The sequence below is a fragment of the Nycticebus coucang genome, chromosome 20, assembly GCF_027406575.1.
Source record: "Nycticebus coucang isolate mNycCou1 chromosome 20, mNycCou1.pri, whole genome shotgun sequence".
Lineage (NCBI taxonomy): Eukaryota > Metazoa > Chordata > Mammalia > Primates > Lorisidae > Nycticebus > Nycticebus coucang.
In genome coordinates this window covers 11,096,840-11,120,310 of record NC_069799.1, presented here as the reverse complement: position 1 = coordinate 11,120,310, position 23,471 = coordinate 11,096,840, and the positions used below count along the sequence as shown (strand labels likewise).

General features: G+C 41.8%; 1 protein-coding gene across 4 annotated transcripts; it reads left to right on the top strand.

Annotated features, from left to right (window-relative positions):
• Positions 1-1,689: 1,689 nt before the first annotated feature.
• Positions 1,690-21,149, top strand: LOC128572645 (zinc finger protein 682-like). Of its 4 annotated transcripts, XR_008376217.1 has the most exons (6): positions 1,690-1,866; positions 12,658-12,784; positions 14,222-14,317; positions 17,190-17,349; positions 20,124-20,144; positions 20,596-20,658. XR_008376217.1 is itself a non-coding variant. In XM_053572626.1 (4 exons), the coding sequence occupies exons 1-4, from the start codon at positions 1,864-1,866 to the stop codon at positions 21,132-21,134; spliced, it is 765 nt and encodes a 254-aa protein (XP_053428601.1). In that variant the 5' UTR covers positions 1,690-1,863; the 3' UTR covers positions 21,135-21,149. The 4 variants fall into 4 exon arrangements, 3 of the variants coding, with proteins under 3 accessions (XP_053428601.1, XP_053428602.1, XP_053428603.1); XM_053572626.1 differs by lacking the exons at positions 17,190-17,349; positions 20,124-20,144 and having other exon boundaries at positions 20,596-21,149; XM_053572627.1 differs by lacking the exons at positions 1,690-1,866; positions 17,190-17,349; positions 20,124-20,144 and having other exon boundaries at positions 12,680-12,784; positions 14,218-14,317; positions 20,596-21,149.
• The last annotated feature ends 2,322 nt before the right edge of the window (positions 21,150-23,471 follow it).

The following is a 23,471-nucleotide window of genomic DNA, read 5'->3' as shown; positions in this document are numbered from 1 at the left end:
ACTTTCCCTCTGCTTTGTGCAGACCACAGGAGGAGGAGCAGCTGGTGCTGTGCCCATCCATCAGTGCCCTTCCTGGAGGATGAGGTCCCGGCTGTAGTGTCAGTATGGGTGGGCTGTTGATCCCTTAAGGCCCTGGATGAACTTCTTAGAGTTCAGGCATCTCTTAGAAGCCTGGATCCCACACCCTACCTGCCCAGCCACAGAAATCACATGTTTTAAGCATAGATCTCATAGTTTGTAGTGTATTTGCACAGTTGTATAACCACAATCTTGGGGTTCCCTCTTCTGGGACCACTTTATTCTTGGTTCTGTGTATAATTTCTGGAAGGGGGATGAGTGCCCACCAAGCAGCAGGTGTATAGAGTGGTCCACCTAGGAACACTTCCTGCTTGTAGCCCCTTGCTTTCTCTTGGGACACTATCTCACTCTTGGGCCTGAGGAGAGATGGTGGGAGGGAGGGAATTGTCTCTCATCTCCCACAAAAAAAGCATGGTTTATGCTACCACTTCTCTTATGTCAGAGGAGTCAAAGTCCTCAGAGCTGCACTTGAGTGTGGTACACTGGCTGGCCACATGGCTATCAGGCATCTGGAATATGGCTGGTCTGAACTGAGATATGTTAGACACTTGAAACATAGATTAAATTTTAAAGATACCACACCAAAAAAATTCTATTAATAATTTTATGCTGATAAAATGGAAAAAAATAATATTTTGAATACTTTGGGTTAAACTATTTCAATTTTACTTTTTTTTTCTTTCATTTGACTACTAGAAAACTTTAAATAACATGTGGCTCACATTTTATTTCTATTGGACATTGCTGATTTAGAGGAGTTCCTCTATTTTCAAAGCTCCGGCTGCCTCTTTAAAAGACCAGAAGATAAAATCTCATACTTTAAAATAATTTCCATTATGGGCGGCGCCTGTGGCTCAAGGAGTAGGGCACCGGTCCCATATGCCGGAGGTGGCGGATTCAAACCCAGCCCTGGCCAAAAACCAAAAAAAAAAAAAAGGAAAAAAAAGATTAAAAAAAATAATTTCCATTATGTTATTTCCATTTGTATGAATAACGTATATTTGATCTTTGTGTGCATAAATGCATGTATATATAAAATTCGCAAAAGGACATACTTTATGTTCAAGATTAAATACAAATGTCCCCCATACTCCCGAGCAGAGCCAGTTCCCAAAGCAGGGGCAAAGCCCTGCCTAAAATAGCTTCAGATGGCCCACGTGCAGTGGCTCATGCATGTAATCCCAGCACTCTGGGAGGCCGAGGCGTGTGGATTGCCTGAGCTCACAGGCTTGAGACCAGCCTGAGTCAGACCCACACCTTGTTTCTAAAAAAATAGCCGGAAATAGCCAGGCGTTGTGACCGGGAGCTTGTAGTCCCAGCTACTCAGAAGGCTGAGGCAAGAGGATCACTTGAACTTAAAAGTTTGAGGCTGCTGTGAGCTATGACGCCATAGTACTCTAACGGAGGGTGACAGAGTGAGACTCTATGTACAAACAAACAAACACACCGCTACAGCCACAGCACCTGTTAGTGTGACCTCATCAGGGCGTAGTCTGATGCGTCTCCTGTCACTCATAACCAGGAAGGTGGAGCCCGGAGCCTTATCCATTCAGGGCCGCTGACGCGTGAGGCCCGCCCATCAGGTACACAGCCAGAAAGAAGGCGGTGGCTTCCGGGATCTCGCGCGGTCTTTGTTTGATCCGTAGAGTACCCAGAGTGGGTCTCTTCCGCGCTGTTGGGTTTTCAGAGGTCTTAGGTGTCTCTGCCGAAACCTCTGGGACCTTGTGACCTGCAGGTATTGGGAGAACAATTGAGAGCACACCCGGAAACCCCGGAAGTTGAAAAATGGTGAGGGCGTAGTCCGTCTCTGCCAAGGGAGGAAGGGGATGGTGGAGCAGGCTGGAAGCGCTGTGGCGGGCCAGGGCCTCGGGTCAGCTCCGGAGCCTTCAAACCGAAGTTTAGCATTGGTACACTTTGGCCCTCGGTGTCCTCCGACACAGGGTGGGGCTGAGCAGGCAGCTGGGACCCTCAGCGCCCTGTTCTGTCCCGTCCCGTCCCTGCACTTTCGCTCCGGCCCTAGCCTGGAACTCTCTGTGGGCAGCTCCGCACCCGCAGCGCCGCGTTTCCCCCCGACGGTGTGGTCACAGAGGGAGGGTCATCGGGGGAGGATCCCAACTTGAGTTTGGGGCTCATATGGGAGAAATTGGGCTCCGTGAGGTTCCCAGCCCCTCCTTTCTCCTATAAAAATTAAACTGAGCAAGAATAAAAACTTTAAAGAGTTCATTTGAACAATTGGTAATTTATGAATCTAGACGCTCCCAACCATAGTTTGTAGTCTTGGGGCCAGTGGAGGGGCTTGAAGGAAACGCATTTATGAGGTGTGTGAGGAAGCGACCAAATTCAGTAATCGGGTACAGTTACTACTTTCTGGTTATGTAATTAGAGCTTTATTGGCCGCATTTTGTTTGCCTGTGTTTTGTTTTCTTTTAGATTATAATTTACGGGACACGCGTTTGAGTTAAAATTAGGTTTTCTTAAGGAGGAACCCAGGGCACTACAGCCCCTATTTAATTATTTTAACACTCGCTAGGGGGGACTGATTTTCTTTGCATTTTCCAAAGTTATGACTAGCAGGGTCTAAAATCCAGGACAAATCCACTTTGCCCAGCCTAACTGTTCTAGGGATTGTTGGAAATCCTAATTCCTAGTGCTTTCCCCACATTTCCAAATGCCTACTGCTGCTTTCCAACTCATAACGTTAACAACTATTTATCCTTTGTTTTTCAGTCAGATACAGTATTTTAATTGTTGATCATTTTTTTTCACTGAGGTTTGGGTGGCTGTTTTAAAAATAAATTGCTTCTGTTTCTGTACATTTTACATGAGAGGAAAACAGAATAATCACCTGATCCTCCATGTAAAAAATACTTGTGTTCCGCCTCCTTTTTATCTTTCCTAGGCTCACACACTTTACCAGATTATCTTTAGGTTGAGGTTACCCTTTGGAAACTTCATAGGGTGAAGTAATACTCCTGTCTTTTCCTGGTCTTGGTTTCACAACTGTCTGATTCAGTAGTACTGGATAGTGGAGGTAAGGACCCACGCATTTAAAATATTTCCTAATTCTAATGCTTTTGTCAGGAAACAGTATTCTGGGAATTTTCTACTCTCTGCTTCTATGAGTTCTGTTATTTTAGAGTCCCGGTATAAGTGAGAAGAAAGTATTTGCCTTTCTGTTTCTTGCTTATTTTATGTTATTTATTAATTTTTGAGACAGAGGCTTAGTTTGTTACCCTGGGTAGAGTGCCATGATGTCAGAGCTCACAGCAACCTCAAACTCTTGGGCTCAAGAGATTCTACTGCCTTGGCCTCCTGAGTAGCTGGGACTACAGGCGCCCTAAAATGAATGGCTATTTTTAGAGATTGGGTCTCTCTCTTGCCCAGCTGGTCTCAAACTCTACAGTTCAGGCGATCCACCAACTATGACCTCCCAGAGTGCTGGGATTACAGAAGTGAGCCACCACGCCCTGCTATTTCCAGCTTATTTTACTTGGCATGATGTCCTCCAGGTCCATCATGTTGTTGACATGGCAGGATTTCGTTATTTTTTATGGTTGAATATTATTCCATCGTGTGTATAGATAATATTTTTGTATCTTGGCAACTGTGAATAATATTGCAATTTCATGGGGTGAAGATACTTCTTTGAGATTCTGATTTGATTTCCTTTGTTTATATACAGAGAAGTAGGATTGCTGGACTGTATGGTAGTTCTATTTTTTAAATAAAAAAATTATTATTATTTTTATTTTTTATTTATTTATTTTTTTTGTAGAGACAGAGTTTCACTTTATGGCCCTCGGTAGAGTGCCGTGGCCTCACACAGCTCACAGCAACCTCCAACTCCTGGGCTTAAGCCATTCTCTTGCCTCAGCCTCCCGAGTAGCTGGGACTACAGGCGCCCGCCACAAGGCCCGGCTATTTTTTGGTTGCAGTTTGGCTGGGGTTGGGTTTGAACCCGCCACCCTTGGTACATGGGGCCGGTGCCTTACCAACTGAGCCACAGGCGCCGCCCAATAAAAAATTATTTTTTAAAAAGCCTCCGTACTTGTTTTCATAACGAATCTACCAACAACAGTTCAAGAAAGTTTACTGTATTTCATTCTCTTCGTGCTCTTGTCATCACTTGTTATCTCTCTTCTTTTTGATATCTCATCATTGTTGTAATGTGCGGTTGCATAATGACTGGTGATGGTGAGCACCTTTTTATATACCTGTTTGCCCTTGGTATGTATGTGTTTTTTTTTTTTTTTTGGAGACAGTCTTTCTTTGTCACCCTTGATAGATTGCAGTGGCATCATAGCTCACAGCAACCTCAAACTCTTAGGCTCAAGTGATTCTCTTGCCTCAGCTTCCCAAGTAGCTGGGAAGATAGGCCAGTAGTTGGGACTATAGGCGTCTGCCACAACGCCTGGCTACAGAGGTGGGGTCTCTCTCTTGCTCAGGCTGATCTCGAACCCATGAGCTCAGGCAATTCACCCACCTCAGCCTCCCAGAGTGCTAGGATTACAAGCATGAGCCTCCATGCCTGGCATTTGTATGTATTTTTTGGGGGGGAAAAAAAAAACAAACCTCTATTAAATCTTTTCTCTACTTTTCAATTGGATTATTACTATTTTCATTATTGTTTTTGACTTTATTTATTTACTTATTTTTTGAGACAGAGCCTCAAGCTGTTGTCCTGGCTAGAGTGCTATGGCATCACAGCTCACAGCAACCTCCAACTCCTGGGCTCAAGCGATTCTCCTGCCTCTGCCTGCCAAGTAGCAGGGACTATAGGTGCCTGCCACAATGCCGGGCTATTGTTTGGTTGTAGCCGTCGTCGTTGTTTGGCTGGCCTGGGCTGGATTCGAACCCGCCAGCTCAGGTGTATGTGGCTGGTGCCTTAGCCGCTTGAGCCGTAGGTGCCGAGCCTGTTTTTGACTTTAATTTATATGAGTTTCTTATGTATTTTTGATACTAACCTTTTGTCAGATATATGGTTTGCAAAAGTTTTCTTTCATCCTGTAAGTTTTCTTATTTCATTGTTGTTTTTGTTGTGTAGAAGTGTTTTGGTTTAATGCAGTCTAATTTATTTGCTTTTCCTGGTACACTTTTTTGCATCATATTCAAAAAATCATTGCTAAGACCAATATGAGAAAGATATTTTGCATGTTGATTTTTAAAAATTAATATATTTTATTTGTCATTGAGTAATTTTTTTGGTATCGTGTGAGCAAAATGGTTTAATATTCTTTTTCTTTGGATATCTAGCTAGATTTTCTAGCATTAAAGGTTTAAGGGACAATACGTTTTATATTATATATTCTTGATGTTCTTGTGAAGAATTGATTTACCTTATATGCTTGGATTTATTTCTAGGCTTTCTTTTTTTTTTTTTTGAGACAGACTCTCACCATGTTGTCCTAGGTAGAGTGCTGTGGTGTCACAACCCACAGCACAGCAACCTCAAACTCTTGAGCTTTAGTGATTCTCTTGCCTCAGCCTCCTAGGTAGCTGGGACTATAGGCACAATGCCAGGCTATTTTTTTGTTACAGTTGTTGTTTAGCTGGCCTGGGCCAGGTTCGAACCCACCAGCCTGGGTGTATGTGGCTGGTGCCCTAATCACTGAGCTGCGGGCGCTGAGCCTCTAGACTTTCTTTTCACATCTCTGGGTTGTTGTGTCAATTTTTTTTTAAAGTTAAACTTATTATTTTTTTTGTAGAAACAGCCCCGGCTATTTTTTGGTTGCAGTTTGGCCGGGGCCTGGTTTGTAGAAACAAAAAAAATATCACCCTTGGTAGAGTGCTGTGGTATCACAGCTCATAGCAACCTCCAACTCCTGGACTTAGGCGATTCTCTTGCCTCAGCCTCCTGAGAAGCTGGGACTACAGGAGCCCGCCACAATGACCCGCTATTTTTTTGTTGCAGTTTGGCCGGGGCCGGGTTTGAACCCACCACCTTCAATATATGGGGCTGATGCCCTACTCACTGAGCCACAGGCGCCAGTATTTTATGTCAGTTTTTTTTTTTTTTTTTTTTTGTAGAGACAGAGTCTCACTTTATGGCCCTCATTGAGTGCCGTGGCCTCACACAGCTTACAGCAACCTCCAACTCCTGGGCTTAAGCGATTCTCTTGCCTCAGCCTCCCGAGAAGCTGGGACTACAGGCACCCGCCACAACGCCCGGCTATTTTTTGGTTGCAGTTTGGCCGGGGCCTGGTTTGAACCCTCCACCCTCGGCGTATGGGGCCGGCACCCTACTGACTGAGCCACAGGTGCCGCCCCTTTATGTCAGTTTTTAATGTACATGCCATCTGTTTTCATTACTATGTTTTGGAAAAATAGTTTGAAATCTGAAAGCATGAAGTCCCCAACCTCGTTCTTCTTCAGCACTGCTTTGACAATTCAAAGTCTCCTGTAGGTTCATATAAATTTTGGAATTTTTGTTGTAACACGGTCTCGCTCTGTGGCCATGGGTTGAGTGCCTTGGTGTCCTGGGCTTGAGTGAGCAATCCACTTGCCTCAACCTCCCTAGTAGCTGGGACTACAGGTGCCTGCCACTATGCCAGGCTACTTTTTCTGTTTTTAGTAGAGATAGGGTCTCACTCATGCTCAGGCTGGGCTCCAGTTTCTGAGCTTGAGCATTCTATCTGCCTTGGCCTCCCAGAGTGCTAGGATTACAGGAGTGAGCCACCAGGCTGGCCTAGGATTGTTTTTTATCAATTATTTTAAAAATAATGCTATTAGAATTTTGACAAATATTACATTAAGTCTACAGGTTGGTTTGGATAATATGGTACTTTAACAATATTAATTTTTCTAATACATAAACATGGGGCATTTTTATATTTATTTGTGTCTTTCAGTTTCTTTTTTTTTTTTTTTTTGTAGAGACAGAGTCTCACTTTATGGCCCTCGGTAGAGTGCCGTGGCCTCACACAGCTCACAGCAACCTCCAACTCCTGGGCTTAAGCGATTCTCTTGCCTCAGCCTCCCGAGTAGCTGGGACTACAGGCGCCCGCCACAACGCCCGGCTATTTTTTGGTTGCAGTTTGGCCGGGGCCGGGTTTGAACCCGCCACCCTCGGTATATGGGGCCGGCGCCTTACTGACTGAGCCACAGGCGCCACCATCTTTCAGTTTCTTTTCATTAATATCTTATATATTTTTTTCTGTATAAAGACCTTTTACCTTATAAGAAATTTATTATTTTGATGATATTGTAGATGCAATTATTTTCTTTTTTATCTTTTTCTTTTCTTTTTTTTTTTTGGAGACAGAGTCTCACTATGTCACCCTCAGTAGAGTGCTGTGGTGTCACAGCTGACAGCAACCTGCAACTCTTGGGCTTAAGAGATTCTCTTGCCTTAGCCTCCCAAGTAGCTGGGACTACAGGCGCCTGCCACAATGCCTGACTATTTGTTGTTGTTGTTGTTGTTGGAACTGTTGTTTGGCAGGCCCAGGGTGGGTTTGAACCCGCCAGCCCTGGTGTATGTGGCCAGCACCCTAACCACTGAGCTACAGGCACTGAGCCTCCTGGGAGGTTTTTTCAGGTCATTGTGTAGGTTCTTGGGTGAACTGGACTGGCCATAGACTATGGCTAAGAGGGCTGAAACTGAGTTACAGAACTGCTTCATAGACCACAGCAAACACCAAAGTCTTCAGGCTGCCTCAATGGCCTTGAATGAACATCTCACCCCCAGGTCTCTGGATGGGCAGCACTATTGCCAGACTTTGGCTGAGGGAAGTTGGAAATGGTAGCTTCAGAATTCTCAGTAGTACCAAATTGGATGGGCCATTTCCTGGTCTATTGCCAAGAACAAGGGTCCTCAAGTTTGCCACCTGCATAAGGGCCTTCCTTCTCAAAATGACCACCACCCTCCTTGGCTCCCAGGTATATCATGATGTACTTCTGTCATGGATGACTGCCACATTATAGATGCTGGGGGCAGGGACACTGTACAAGTGAGGAATTTCCTATTCTTCCATCTTTAGATGTCACTCTCCCTATATGTTTTTACTTTCTGATTTGTTCTGTTTCAAATTTGTCTGTAATGTAGATTCAAACATTAAGAACAATATGCTTGAATTTATGCATTATGGGAGAAGTAAGTCAGATAATTAGTAAGCATCTCATATTTATTAACATTTTTTTTTCTTTGAGACAAGAGTCCCACTATGTTGCCCTCAGTAGAGTGCTGTAGCATCACAGCTCACAGCAACCTCTAACTCTTGGGCTTAAGCAGTTCTCTTGCCTCAGCCTCCCAAGTAGCTGGACCACAGGCACCTGCTATAGTGCTCAACTATTTTTTTATTGCAGTTGCCATTGTTGTTTAGCTGGCCTGGGCTGGGTTTGAACCTGCCAGCCTGGGTGTATGTGGCTAGCGCTGTAACCACTGTGTTACAGGCGTCAAGCCTATTAAAATGTTTACTTGTTAAGTTTAGGTTTACTGCAGATAAAAAACATTCATCAGGATTTTCATCTGTCCTCAGCCTGTATCTAAATGACAAGATGATTTATTCGCAATTCATTTTACATATCAATGACTTTCATTTTATAACATTCACCTTTTTATTTACAAAGATAAATCATCTCCTTTGAGAATTAGAAAAAAGAAATGTTGCCGGGTGTGATGGCTCATGCCTGTAATCCTAGCATTGGGAGATACCAAGGCTGGTGGATTGTTTGAGCTCAGGAGTTTGAGACCAGCCTGAGCAAGAGTGACACCCCCTCTGTACTAAAAATAGAAAAACTAGCTGGGCATCATGGTAGGCACCTGTAGTCCTAGGTGCTCGGAAGGCTGAGGCAAGAGGATTGGTCAAGGCTTAGCACCTGTGGCTCAAGCGGCTGAGGTACCAGCCACATACACCTGAGCTGGCGGGTTTGAATCCAGCCCAGACCTACCAAACAACAATGACGGCTGCAACCAAAAAACAGCTGGGCTTTGTGGTCGGCGCCTGTAGTCCCAGCTACTTGAGAGGCAGAGACAGGAGAATCGCTTGAGCCCAGGAGTTGGAGGTTGCTGTGAGCTGTGATGGCATAGCACTCTACCCAGGGCGACCAGCTTGAGGCTCTGTCTCAAAAAAAAAAGAGGATTGGTCAAGCCCAAGAGTTTGAGGTTGCTGTGAGCTGTAGTGACAGTGATGCCAAGGCACTCTACCCAGGGTGACAAAGTATGAGACTCTCAAAAAAAAAGAGAAAAGAAATGTTAAGCTTTTTTTTTCTAACTTCTAAAGGCTAGATTACAGGCTTTTCATTTTGGGTAAGAATAGTATCAGCAATTTTTTTTTAGGATATTAAAGTATAAGTTTAGCCTAAATAGGAGAAAAACTCATTTCAATTCAAGTTGAAGGGGAGGGGTCACAAATCGGGAGGGGTGAGAGGTGCTTTCACTGAATGGGCATAGGGGGTGAGGGGGTTGGCACACCTTTTGTGTGTGGGACATAACCGCAAGACGAACTCTACCTAACAGTTAAATACTTTGACCAGGTTGCTTATACCCTCACATTAACCTGAAATAAATTTACTTACAATTAAAAAAAAAAAGAAAGGGAAATAGATAAGTAGAAAAACAAAGATTATACTGCATGATTAAAAAAAATAAACTGTTAGTACATGCAAAAAAAAAAAGTGTAAGTTTATTTTATATTACAGAGAGGGAAGGGGGAGAAGAGGTGAGAGAGAGAAGTGAGAAGAGCAGGAAAATGGCCTGGCATCTCAAAGAAAGAAGGGAAGAATGCTGGCCAGTATCAGTATGTTAATAACAAAATAAAAGATTATCTTTAGTATTTTTAAATGCTTTTTAAAATTTATTTATCAAGTCAGGTGCAGTGACTCAACACCTGTAATCCTAGCACTCTGGGAGGCCAAGCCAGGTGGATTTCCTGAGCTCAGGAGTTTGAGACCAACCTGAGCAAGAGTGTCACCCCTATCTTTAAAAATAACCAGGCGTTATGGCAGGTGCCTGTAGTCCCAGTTGCTCAGGAGGCTGAGGCAAGAGGCTCACTTGAGCCCAAGAGATTGAATTGGCTTTGAGCTATGTGACACTATGACATTCTACTGAGGGCGACAAAGTGAGACTGTGTCTCAAAAAAAAAATCAACTTTTCAGGCTGGGCTTGGTGACTTATGTCTGTAATCCTAGCACTCTAGGTAGCTGAGGCAGGTGGATTGTTTGAGCTCAGGTGATGGAGACCAGCTCGAGCAATAGTGAGACTCTTCTCTACCAAAAGTAGAAGGGCGTCCTTATTACTGGCCAAAGAGAGTCTGGCTGCCTGTCATTTTCAGCCAGTATTCAGAGATGGAAATAGATCCAACAAACTATTTGTCAGAAGGCAAGTGATTCTAGAGCGATTCTAGAGGTGGCGGGTTTGGACCTGGCTGGGCCAACTAAACAACTACAACAAAAAAATAGCTGGGGGTTGTGGCGGGCGCCTGTAGTCCCAACTACTTGTGAGGCTGAGGCAAAAGAATCACTTAAGTCCAAGAGTTGGGGGTTGCTGTGAGCTGTGATGTCATGGCGTTATACCGAGGGTGACATAGTGAGACTCTGTCTCAAAAAAAAAAAAAAAAAAATTTACTCCTGAAGCTCAAAGAGAGAAGACTCAATTTACTAGGTCCAGATATGAAAGAGTTAATCTTAGTAGCATTTTAAAATAAAAAACAAAAAAGGAATATAAAGGAGTACCATAAATGTTTGTCAATGTATTATAAAACTTTGAAAAAATGAAAAAAATTAAAAAAGGAGACAATCTATAGAAACAAAGTAAAGAAGAAATGTTTGAATAAACATAATAAGGGAAGAGACTGAAATAGTATAAAAATTTAACCCATATAGAAATGTTCCAAGCTCTGATAGAGGTCTTTGCAACTAAATTCTACCAATTTATTTTTGAGACAGAGTCTTATTCTGTTATCCTGAGTAGAGTGCTGTGGCATCATTGTAGTTCACAGCAACCTCCTACTTGGGTTCAAGTGATTCTCTTGCCTCTCAAGTAGCTGGGACTATAGGACCTGCCACAATGTCTGGATAGTTTTTCTATTTTAGAGATAGGGTCTTGCTCTTGCTTGGGCTGGTCTTGAACTGTTTTTTTTTTTTTTTTGTTGTTGTTGTTGTTTGTTTGTTTTGTTTTTTATTGAGATAGAATCTCACTTTGTCACCCTCGGTACAGTTCTGTGGTGTCATAATTCACAGCAACCTCCAATTCTTGTGTTCAAGCAATTCTCTTACCTCAGTCTACCTGGTGGCTGGGATTACAGGCGCCTGCCACGATGCTTGGCTATTTTTTTGTGTGTAGTTAGTGTGTGTGTGTGTGTGTGTGTGTGTGTGTGTGTGTGTGTAGGTAGCAGGCCCGGGCGGGGTTGGAACACACTAGCCCTGGAGCATGTGGCCAGCTCCCTAACCACTGAGATATGGGTGCCCAGCCTAGGTTTTATAATTGTCTTAAGTTTGGGGCAAAATTTTAAGAGTCTTGAAATCATCTTTCTGTTTTGCTTTTAGCTCCTGGGTCATGATTCTAATTGAATCAATTTCTTGGTATGGGCTGCTGGTCTGGGTGGGTTAAATAATCCACTGGATTGTGGGGCCTGAAAGATATCTTGGACACTCTCTTTAGAGTTCCAGGATGTAATGTTGTCAAAGAAAAGTTAAGAATCTTTACAACTAGGCTGGGTGCAGTGGCTCACAACTGTAATCCTAGCACTCTGGGAGGCCAACGTGGGTGGATTGCTTGAGCTCAGGAGTTTGAGACCAGTCTGAGGAAGAGTGAGACCATCTATACTAAAAATAAAAAAAAACTAGCCAGACATTTTGGCTAGTGCCTGTAGTTCCAGCTACTTGGGAGGCTAAGACAGGAGGATTGCTTGAGCCCAAGAGTTTGAGGTTGCTGTGAGCTAAGATGATGCCATGGCACTGTACTCAGGGTGACAGAGTGAGACTTTGTCTCAAAAACATTTTTTTTATTCACTTTGTTAAAATTATTTCTAACAAATTTTCCACTGTGAAATTATTTTTCTTTTAATTATTTATAGGTACCTTGTGATTTACCAACTGATGTGCATAAACCATCACAGTTCATCTGGAAAGTCCTTTTCTCTTGAGATGCCCTTTGCATATAGCTTGCTTTGGAAAATCAGGGCTGTTATTTTGTTTTGTTTTTATTTATTTTTTTTATTTTATGACAAAGTCTCACTGTGTAGCCCTGGGTAGATTGAATGGCATCATAGCCTCATCATAATTCTTGGGCTCAAGCGATCCTCTTGCCTCAGCCTCTGGAGTAGCTGGAACTACAGGCACATTTTAATTCAGCATTTCTTTTCTGTTTGAAATATGAATATGACTGTATGTAAAAGTCTGTGTTGTTACCTTGAATTTTATACTGTATCATCTAGAAAACAATAGTATCTATCTACACTGGTTTTGAGGATCTTATGTCATCCTCTTTCCTTAGAGGATATTAATGTGTTAAAGATTATCTTTTCAAATATTATCAGTCACTCTGATGATAAGAACCAGTACTCTTGCCCTTTTTTATTCCACCTTTTGTCACATTAAGGATTCTTTTTATAGCCACTTTGTAAATATGTGTTCTACTTTTAGAAACTGTTGACATTCGAGGATGTGACCATAGAATTTTCTCCAGAAGAGTGGGCATGCCTGGACCCTGCTCAGAAGAATTTGTATTGCAATGTGATGTTAGAGAACTATAGCAACCTGGTCTCCCTAGGTGAGAATAACTTCAATACACAATTCCTATTCCACACTAAGGATTTCATATCTTTCTTTTGTAAAATGTTTTTTGGGAGTTTCTGCTTTATATGAATGAGCTTCAGATCCTTGTTTCCAAGGAAAACTTGGGGATTTGTTGGTATAGAAAAAAATCCTCAACATGGTTTATCTTGACATTAATCTTATCCTTTCTTTAGCTGATCTGTATCCTTTTCTCTAGATTAGTGGTAATTTTAGAAATTTAGTGGCATCAAGTATTATTAGCCACACCATAAAATTCAGTTTTATCCAATACTAGTGATTTTTTTTTTTTTTAATCATAGCTGTGTACATTGATATGATCATGGGGCATCATTCACTAGCTTTACAGACCATTTACCGAGTTTCACATATACCCTTGTAAGATGCACCCTGTTTTTTTGTTTTTTTTTTTGCTGACAGAGTCTTACTTTATTGCCCTCGGTAGAGTGCTGTGGCATCACAGGTCACAGCAACCTCCAACTCTTGGGCTTAGGTGAGTCTCTTGCTTCAGCCTCACAAGTAGCTGGGACTACAGGTGCCTGCCACAACCTTGGCTATTTTTTTGTTGTAGTTCGGCCCGGGCTGAGTTTGAACCCACTACTCTCGATATATGGGGCCAGCACCCTACTCACTGAGCCATAGGCGCCGCCCAGTACTAGTGAATTTTTTTTTTTAATTTTTTTGTAGAGACAGAGTCTCACTGTACCGCCCTTGGTAGAGTGCCGTGGCGTCACACGGCTCACAGCAACCTCTAAGTCTTGGGCTTACGCGATTCTCTTGCCTCAGCTTCCCGAGCAGCTGGGACTACAGGCGCCCGCCACAACGCCCGGCTATTTTTTGGTTGCAGTTTGGCCGGGGCTGGGTTTGAACCCGCCACCCTCGGTATATGGGGCCGGCGCCCTACTCACTGAGCCACAGGCGCCGCCCAATACTAGTGAATTTTTAATTCACTGTTACTGGGTAAGAGACCTAAAGACTCACAAATTTTAAATACTTTCGACATATTCCAAAGTTCCTATCAGGAAATGATACTTTTTGATTAATTTTGTAAAATTTTCTTTTCTTTTTTTTTTTTTTGAGACAGAGTCTCACTATGTAGCCCTTAGTGGAGTGCCATCACAGGTCACAGCAACCTCCAGCTGTTGGGCTTAAGCGATTCTCTTGCCTCAGCCACCCAAGTAGCTGGGACTACAGGTAACCGGCTATTTTTTTGTTAGTGTTGTCATTGTTTAGCAGGCCCAGGCTGCGTTCGAACCCACCAGCCCCAGTGCGTGTGGCTGGTCCCCTAACCACTGAGCTATGGGCACTGAGCCTAAAATTTTCTTTAACATTCTGTCTTCCCATCTGAGCATAGTACTAGGTTGGTCATTGGCATCCCAGGAAGAGTCATGTTACTTTTTTTCTGATAAGACAGGTCTTCCTATGGCTAAGCCAGATCTTATCATCTGTCTGGAGCAAAGGAAAGAGCCCTGGAATGTGAAAGGATATGAGATGGTAACAGAACACCCAGGTAAGTGGGAGTGTATAAAACAGATGACACAGGTGAGAGAGCCAAAAGTCAAGGAGGAAGCCAGACCTTAAAATGTGGTTTGGAGGCTCTGGGCCCGTAGCACAGTGGTTACAGCGCCTGCCATATACACTGAAGGTGGCGGGTTCGAGTCTGGCCTGGGTCAGTTAACTAACAATGACAACTGCAACAAAAAATAGCCAGGCGTGGCGGGCACCTGTGGTCCCAGCTGCTTGGGAGGCTGAGGCAAGAGAATCGCTTGAGCCTAAGAGTTTGAGGTTGCTGTGAGTTGCGGCACTCTACCAAGGGTGACATGGTGAGACTCTGTCTCAAAAAAAAAAAAAAAAATGTGGTTTGGAAAACTCTGTCCTAATGGAAATCATTTCTGAGAAGCCTGTCTCCTTCGAGTCTCACATGTGGCATTTCTGTCCATTGTTCTTAAGTTATATAAAGACTTCCTCTTTGGTGATCCTCCTTTAAGGTTGCAGTGAAAACCAAAGAATTGTTCATGGCTTACAAAGACTACAGGATCTGCCTGCTTTTCCATTGTTTTTCAGGACCTGGGAATATCTATGTTTTTTTTTTTTTTGTAATTTCAGGGTAATATGAATGTACAAATGGTTGGGTTATAGCATTTGTGTTTTTAGGTTAGGTCCCTATCGTAGCTGTGCCGCATGTCCAGCAGGTGTGCTACAGACCCTTACATAGGCCTGTTAGGTGAGGCACACCGGTTTTCCTCCTCCTTCCCCTTTGTTTTCTCCTCTTCCCCCATCTTGAATTAAATTGAGTTTTTCTCTGTGTGGGTTAGTTCATCTACTAGCTTTATGTTAGTATTCAGTATATTGGATTCTCTGTGTATTTTTTGATGAACTCTGTGTTAAACTATTTTTTAATTTCCCTTTTTGCATCATATCTGAAATTTGTGAGTATAGTGATATTTGCATTTGACTCAGAAATCCCAGGAACACCAAAAGCTGATGTTGTATATTTTCTGCTTAATGGTTTCCTCTTCTATGGAACTATTAAATGTGATTCTACAGAAATTCAGACTCAGTAATATTATCAGAACACTAAGTAGCTCCCTCAATGCAATGAAATCTAATGCCCAGATTCCTCAACTTTAGTATAGTTTAAGGTATCTGCTCCCCATTTTTCTTTTTTTTTTTTTTTTTTTTTTTTTTGAGAAAGAGTCTCAGTTTGTTGCCCTTGGTAGAGTGCTGTGGCATCATAGCTTACAGCAACCTCAAACTCTTGGGCTTAAGCGATTCTCTTCCCTCAGCCTCCTGAGAAGCTGGGACTATAGGTACTTGTCACAATGCCTGGCTGTTTTTTAGAGACTGGGTCTTATTCTTGCTTGGGCTGGTCTTGAACTTGTGAACTCAAGCAATCCACCTGGCTTGGCCTCCCAGAGTGCTAGGATTACAGGTGTGAGCCTTTATGCCTATTTTTCAATTAGTTACTATACTTATTGTTATTTTGCTTTGATTTGTATGTTTCTCATATAATTTGGGTATTAACCTCATAAGATATATACTTGCAAATATTTTCTCCCATCCTATGAGTATTTTTATTTCATTGTTATGCAGAAGCTTTTTAGTTTGACTCAGTACACCTTATTTATATTTGCTTTTGTTTTTATCTGTTGGTGTAATATCCCCCCCAAAAAAACTATTATTACTATCAACATCAAGGTTTTTCATGTTTTCCTTTAAGATTTTTAAAGATTTATGTCTTACACAAGTCAACCTTGCTATTCTAAAAAAAGTCAAGCTCAGATATCTCATTAAATGTTAAATTATAATAAATAGAAAAATACATATAAATAAGTTTTAAAAAGAATTTAAGCAATTTAATTGTTATCTTTTTATTATAAATTATAATAAATTGTCTTGTTTTATTTTTTGGCCATAATAGTGCATCTTTTTTGTGTTAAAAAATAAATCAAAAAAGGTATTTTATTTTTTTTACTCTTTATTTCAGTCAACATAATTTAAGCATGCCCCTGAAGTTGAACTATAAAGTCAATTGTGCTGTGAGGTAAATAAGGGTAAAAAACACTGGGCTAGGGATTTAGCAGAGTTTTACAACCTCCTCTTTGGATCCCAATTCTCTCATAAAAGCAGGTTGTTATTTTTTTTTTGTTTTTGTTAGTTTTTTTTGAGACAGAGTCTCACTTCATCACCCACAATAGAGTGCTGTGGTGTCACAGCTTACAGCAACCTCACACTCTTGGGCTCAAGCAATTCTCTTGCCTCAGCCTCCCAAGTAGCTGGCACTATAGGTGCCCACCACAGTGCTTGGCTATTTTTGTTGTTGTAGTTGTCATTGTTGTTTAGCTGGCTCTGGCCAGGTTTGAACCCACCAGTCTTGGTGTGTGTGGCTGGCGCCCTACCCACTGAGCTATGGGTGCCACCCATAAAAGCAGTTTTTTTGATGGGAGTCCCATTATATCACTGAGGCTGGTATCAAACTACTGGACTGAAGTGATCCTGTCACCTCCGCCTCTTAATAGCTGGCATTACAGGTGTGAGCCACTGTGTTGGGCTGTCATAAAGGCACTTTTTTTTTTCTTTTTGAGACAGTGACTCATTTGTGTCACCTTCGGTAGAGTGCTGTGGCGTCACAGCTCACCGCAGCCTCAAGCTCTTGGGCTTATGTGATTCTCTTGCCTCAGCCTCCCAAGTAGTTGGGATTACAGGTGCCCGCCACAATGCCCAGCTATTTTTTGGTTGCAGTTGTCATTGTTTTAGAAGGCCTAGGCTGGGTTCGAACCCTCTACCTTGGGTGTATGTGGCTGGCGCCCTACTCACTGAGCTACGGTCACCAGGCCAAGGAACTTTTTTCATAGTTGGCTGTCAAATGTTTGTTGCTGTAGGAAGATAAACAAGGAAGGGACTGCCACGGGCCACCCAGTCGGTGGGCTTCAGTCCGAGGGAGAGCAGGGAGAAGGAGCGAGGAAGGTTGAGAGGTCGGCGCAGGAATGACAGTCTGACACACCACGGGTTGGAGTATGCAGCTGTAACTTTACTGTGAAAGTATGTAAGTATTTATACACTTTTTCTTACAGGCAGGGGGCGTTATACACAAGAGTTATTTTGAGTTAGTGGGAGAGTTACAATCATTTACTTAGATGTACAGATTTTTCCTTTATGTTTGCAGTTTCTCATGCTTAGGTAAGCTCTGATTGTTCGAGACATTTTCAACAACAATTTAATTGCTTTGTCTTTTGTTGATAACAGTTAAAAGCATTTCCAGACTAAACAGTACAAAGTTTAACTCACTATAAAAGAGCTGGTCTCAGCATGGTTGTGAAGTTGTTTGCTTTTTCCTCTTTCCAGAGATAACAAGGTTTACATTTTCTTGCTAACTGCTCAAGACAAAGGGAAGGCTGGCATAATTTCTTACTTCTCTGTTTATCCTGCTTTCCCTGTCTTTGCGTGATTGTACTATTTTGATTTGTATAGGATCATTGTCTATTCTAGTTATAAATGATTCTTCTTTTAATAAAACATCTATACATTGTCTGAAATCATTGGTATTTACTGTGAAGGTATTTATTACTTAAACGTCTTAGTGCCTGACTTATAGGCGGCATTGAGTCTAGCAAGCTCGTGCCTTATCTCATCTTGCAGTGCAATGGGTCCAGCCTTGAGAAAGTACATTGTGATTAGTGTCAGAGCACACAGACCTATGCTAAAGAAAAACAAAGTGATAAATTTTAAAGATTGCCACGGTCGTTCAAGCTCCTGCGGGCGACTTGGCACGTAGAGCACCGTTTCTGATGCCGTTTGTGCAGGGGTCGCTGGGGGCGAAGCTCCGTGGAGCACAGGCCTCCTTACCGGCGTTCTAAACGTGGTCAGCGCCGCCTCGCTTCGGCGGTAATGCCGTGGGCGCGGCAAGGGACTTCCTATTTCACTATTTAGCTAATTTCACCCCTCTTGTGTTTTCACTTTCTATTTTGTTGTATATTAAATTTTTCATAATTTTAGATTCAAAAATTCAGAATATACCAGAATTTCATATTATGCCAGAAATAAATTAGATAATTAGCATTCTTATTGACTAAAAGATTTACTTGAAAGTTTGAATTTGCTGCAGGCAAAAATGAATCATTAGAATTGTTATCTCCCTTCTTAATCTATATCTAAATTATAACATAATTTACTCCAAATGTTTATTTTACATAGTAGTGACTACATCATATATTTTAAAAAATTAATATTTTTACTTTATTTTGAAACGTAAGCTTTTCTTTGCTTCCACAGGCTGAATTACAGCACTTTTAGTTTTTTTTTTTTTTTTTTTGTGGTTTTTTTGGCCAGGGCTGGGTTTGAACCCGCCACCTCCGGCATATGGGACCGGCACCCTACTCCTTGAGCCACAGGCGCCTCCCAGCACTTTTAGTTTTTATAATGGCATCAATATAGTAATGACATAATGAAATTATCTTTTTTAATTTTCTTTTGTAGAGACTGAGTCTGACTTTATCGCCCTTGGTAGAGTGCCGTGGTGTCACACATCTCAGAACAACCTCCTACTCCAACTCCTGGGCTTAGGCTATTCTCTTGCCTCAGCCTCCCGAGTAGCTGGGACTACAGGTGCCTGCCACAACGCCCAACTATTTTTTTGTTGCAGTTTGGCTGGGGCCAGGTTTGAATGGCCCACCTTGTATATGGGGCTGGAGCCCTACCTGCTGAGCCACAGGCGTGGCCCTAAAATTATCTTTAGTGTTCTAAAATGTTTATTAAGTAAAGCTTTCTGGTTAGAGTATTTTATTTTATTTTTTTTTTTGAGACAGAGTCTCAAGCTGTTGCTCTCAGTAGAGTGATATAGCGTCACAACTCACAGCAACCTCAAACTCTTGGGCTTAAGCGATTCTCTTGCCTCAGCCTCCCAAGTAGCTGGGACTACAGGCACCCACCACAACACCCGGCTATTTTTTTATTTATGTTGCTGTTGTTTAGCTCCCCGGGCAAACCCACCAGCCTCAGTGTATGTGGCTGGCGCCATAACCCCTGTGCTATGGGTGCTGAGCCCAAATTATTCTTTCTTAGATTTTAAAAAATAGCACAGAAGGTTAAAAAAATGACAACAATTGACTGTACTAGAGATTCAGGGAGCCTGAAATCTGTTCTGATTATGTTTCTTCTGTAGAATTGTGTGTTAATATTCCAGTTAAAGCAATTTTCACCATTTTTCGTGAGATCCTGTTGTCGTTTATGACACTTGTTCTCTGTCTGTGGTCCTAAAGGTGCTGGGCTGCTGTAGTAATCTTTTACCAGTCATTTCAGCACACCTAATCTGTATTTCAAACCATAACACCTTTCAACATTCCTTTCAACATGGTGTTATGGGAGACAGAAAACAGTCTTGGAAGGGTTCTCAGAAAGTAGAAGGATAGATACAAGTGTCACAAGGAATAGCTGAGAGTTGGAAGTTTACTTCTATATGTGCCATGCCATATTAAAAAGGGGGAAAAGCCGGGTGGCGTTCAAACCCAGCACCGGCCAGTTAAAACAGCAGTGGCAACTGCAACAAAAATAGCTGGGCGTTGTGGTGGGCACCTGTAGTCCCAGCAACTCGGGAGGCTGAGGCAAGAGAATTGCCCTAGCCCAAGAGCTGGAGGTTGCTGTGAGCTGTAACGCCACAGCACCTTACCCAGGGTGACAAAGTAAGACTCTATCTCAAGGAAAAAAAAAAAAAAGGGGGAAAAGCCATTGTCATTAGATATAATAAACTTTTTTTCCTTTCATGTGATTCTTGGCATTGTGCTCACCTGATATGTTGCAAACTCCTACCTGGTTGTTAGAATTCCCACACTAGCAATTTGGTAAGTAAGTTTTTGTTATTTTACTTATTTAAAAGACAATTAGAGTTTTTGACTTGGTGCCTGTAGCTCAGTGGCTAGGGCTCCAGCCACATACATCAGAAGCTGGCAGGTTCGAACCCAGCCCAGGCCTGCTAAACAACGACAACTACAACCAAAAAATAACTGAGCGTTGTGGGCATCTGTAGTCCCAGCTACTTGGGTGGCTGAGGCAAGAGAATTGCTTAAGCCCAAGAGTCTGAGGTTGCTGTGTGCTGTGATGCCACATCACTCTACCAAGGGTGACATAGTGAGACTCTGTCTCAAAAAAAAACAATGAGAGATTTAAATTGTATTATACCACCTTACTAATGTATTTGTTATAATTTTGTGTATTAAACTCATAATGTGTATTAATGTTATTCTGAAAAAAAAAATACATGAGATAATTTGTTATTTTTCAAATTTCTTTCAGCTCCATCTTCTCATTCCACTCAAGACCATTTGCCACAGCAGGACTTAAATATTTCATTCCAGAAAATGGTATTGACAATATATGGAAGCTGTGGCCTTGGGAATTTAAAGTTAATAAAATCCTGGGAATGTATGTGTGAGTATAAGGAGTATACAAGCTGTTATAATGGACTGAACCAATATTCAATGACTAACTGTAGCAAAATGTTCCAGTCTAAAAAATGTTTGTTCCAAAACTTGTCAAGTATAGATAGAGAGAAGATAAGACACACTATAGAGAGGCCTTTTAAATGTAAAGAATGTGGGGAGGCCTTTAACCAGTGCTCACACATAAATAAACATAACATAATTTATAATGGAGAGAAAACTTACAAATCTAAAGAATGTGGCCAAGTGTTTAAATCTTGCTCAAGCTTTACTAAACTTAAGAGAATTTGTATTGGAGAGAAACCTTACAACTGCAAAGAATGTGGCAAAGCATTTAATGAGACCTCATACCTTACTAAACATAAGAGAATTCATACTGGAGAGAAACCTTAAACAAATGCAAAGAATGTGCCAAAGCCTTTAGTTGGTGCTCATACCTTTCTAAACATAAGCAAATTCATACAAGAGAGAAACTCTATAAACGTGAAGAATGTGACAAAGCTTTTAGTGGGTACTCAGCCCTTTCTAAACATAAAAGAATTCATACTGGAGAGAAAGCCTACAAATGTGAAGAAAGTGGCAAAGCCCATAAGGAGCACTCAGACCTTATTAAACATAAGAGAATTCATACTGGAGAGAAACCCTACAAATGTAAAGAATGTGGCAAACCCTTTAATCAGCGTGGGAACCTTACTAGACATAAGATAATTCATACCAGAGAGAAGTACTACAAATGTGAAGAATGTGGTGGGATATTTACTCGGTGCTCAGACCTTACTAAACATCAGAGAATTCATATGGGAGAGAAACACTACAAATGTGAAGAATGTAGCAAAGCCTTTAGCCAGTGCTGGTACCTTACTATACACAAGAGAATTCATACTTGAGCAAAAGCTTACAGATGTAAACGAAAGTGGGAAAGCCTCTAATATAATAATTGCTCACATATTGACATCAGAGAATCATACTAGGTAATGGGAATAGATGTAACAACTGTCAAAATACCTTTTAAAACTAAAGTCTTATAGTACACCAAGGTATGTATGCTGAGAAAAAAATACTACAACTAGAAAGGGTGGTGCAATATCTTTACTTCTGCCACAGATATTACTGTGAACAGAAGAATTTCTATGGGAATAAAACCCTCCAGCAAATGCTCTCACTTCATTTAAGTTCAGAGAATTTGAATCAGAGAGAATCTCTACACATGTAATAAATGCAGAATAAACATTTGTTCGAAAAACACAACATAGAAAACGAGTTTATATTAAAAATATTTTACAGGTGTCTTACTGTGAAAAAATTTAATCAAAATCAAGTCTGTCTAGGGCAGTGCCTATGGCTCACTGGGTAGGGTACCATGGAGGTGGCAGGTTTGAACCCGGCCCCGGCCAAGCTGCAAAAAAAAAAAAAAAAATGCTGGGCATTGTGGTGGGCACCTGTAGTCCCAGCTACTTGGGAGGCTGAGGCAGGAGAATTGCCTAAGCCCAGGAGTTGGAGGTTACTGTGAGCTGTGATGCCACAACACTCTATCCCGGGTAACAAAGTGAGACTCTGTCTCTAAAAAAGAAGAAAACAAAAATTGAGTCTGTCTAAACATCAGAGGATTTGAGTAGAAAGCTCTGAGACACTAATACTTTGGGGTGTCCTAAAGAGTGTTGATTATAGAGAGTGATTAAAAGATAAAAATGGCTAAATGATTTATATGGATGTATTTTTAAAAGGAGGAGATTGGTTTTATGGTAAGTTATAATGACATTCAAAGCAAACTTTTTTGCATTTAAAAGTTAAGATAGGCTCGGTGTCTGTGGCTCAAGTGGCTAAGGCACTAGCCACATACACCTGAGCTGGCAGGTTTGAATCTAGCCTGGGCCCACCAAACAACAATGATGGCTGTAACCAAAAAATAGCTGGGCATTGTAGCAGGCACCTGTAGTCCCAGCTACTTGGGAGGCAGAGGCAGGAGAATTGCTTAAGCTCAGGAGTTGGAGCATGCTGTGAGCTGTGATGCCACGGCACTCTACCCAGGGTGACAGCTTGAAGCTCTGCCTCAAAGAGAAAAGTTTAGATTATTTTTCATCTTAAATATTAATTTTCAGGGTGGCGCCTGTGGCTCAGTGAATAGGGTGCTGGCCCCATATACTGTGGGTGGCGGGTTCAAACCTGGCTCTGGTTGAACTGCAACAGAACAATGGCTGGGGGTTGTGGCGGGCACCTGAAGTCCCACCTACTCGGGAGGCTGAGGCAAGAGAATCACGTAAACCCGGGAGTTAGAGGTTGCTGTAAGCTGTGTGATGGATGCCATGGCACTCTACCGAGGGTGATAAAGTGAGACAGAGTCTCACTGTAAAAAGTAATAATAACAACTCTGGGAGGCACAGAATTTGAAGTTGCTGTGAGTTGTGATTTTATAGCACTCTACTGAGGATGACAAAGTGAGACCATCTCAAAGAATATATATATATATAAATATATAAATTAATATATAAATTTCATTTAACTCTCAAGTTCCTTGATGCTATGCTTTTATTCCTAAATTTTTGTAAAGCATGTGGTGAATTGTTGCTATATGAAAAACCTATGGATGGGGTTTCTAAGTTAGGTAAACATCTTTTATATGCTCTTTCAAGAAATGTTTCAAGGACACTGAAATGTAAGCTGCATGAAGGAAGAGTTAAAAGAGTGTTGGGAATGATGTCAGGTGCAAGTGTTTAGAGTACTATTTTTCAT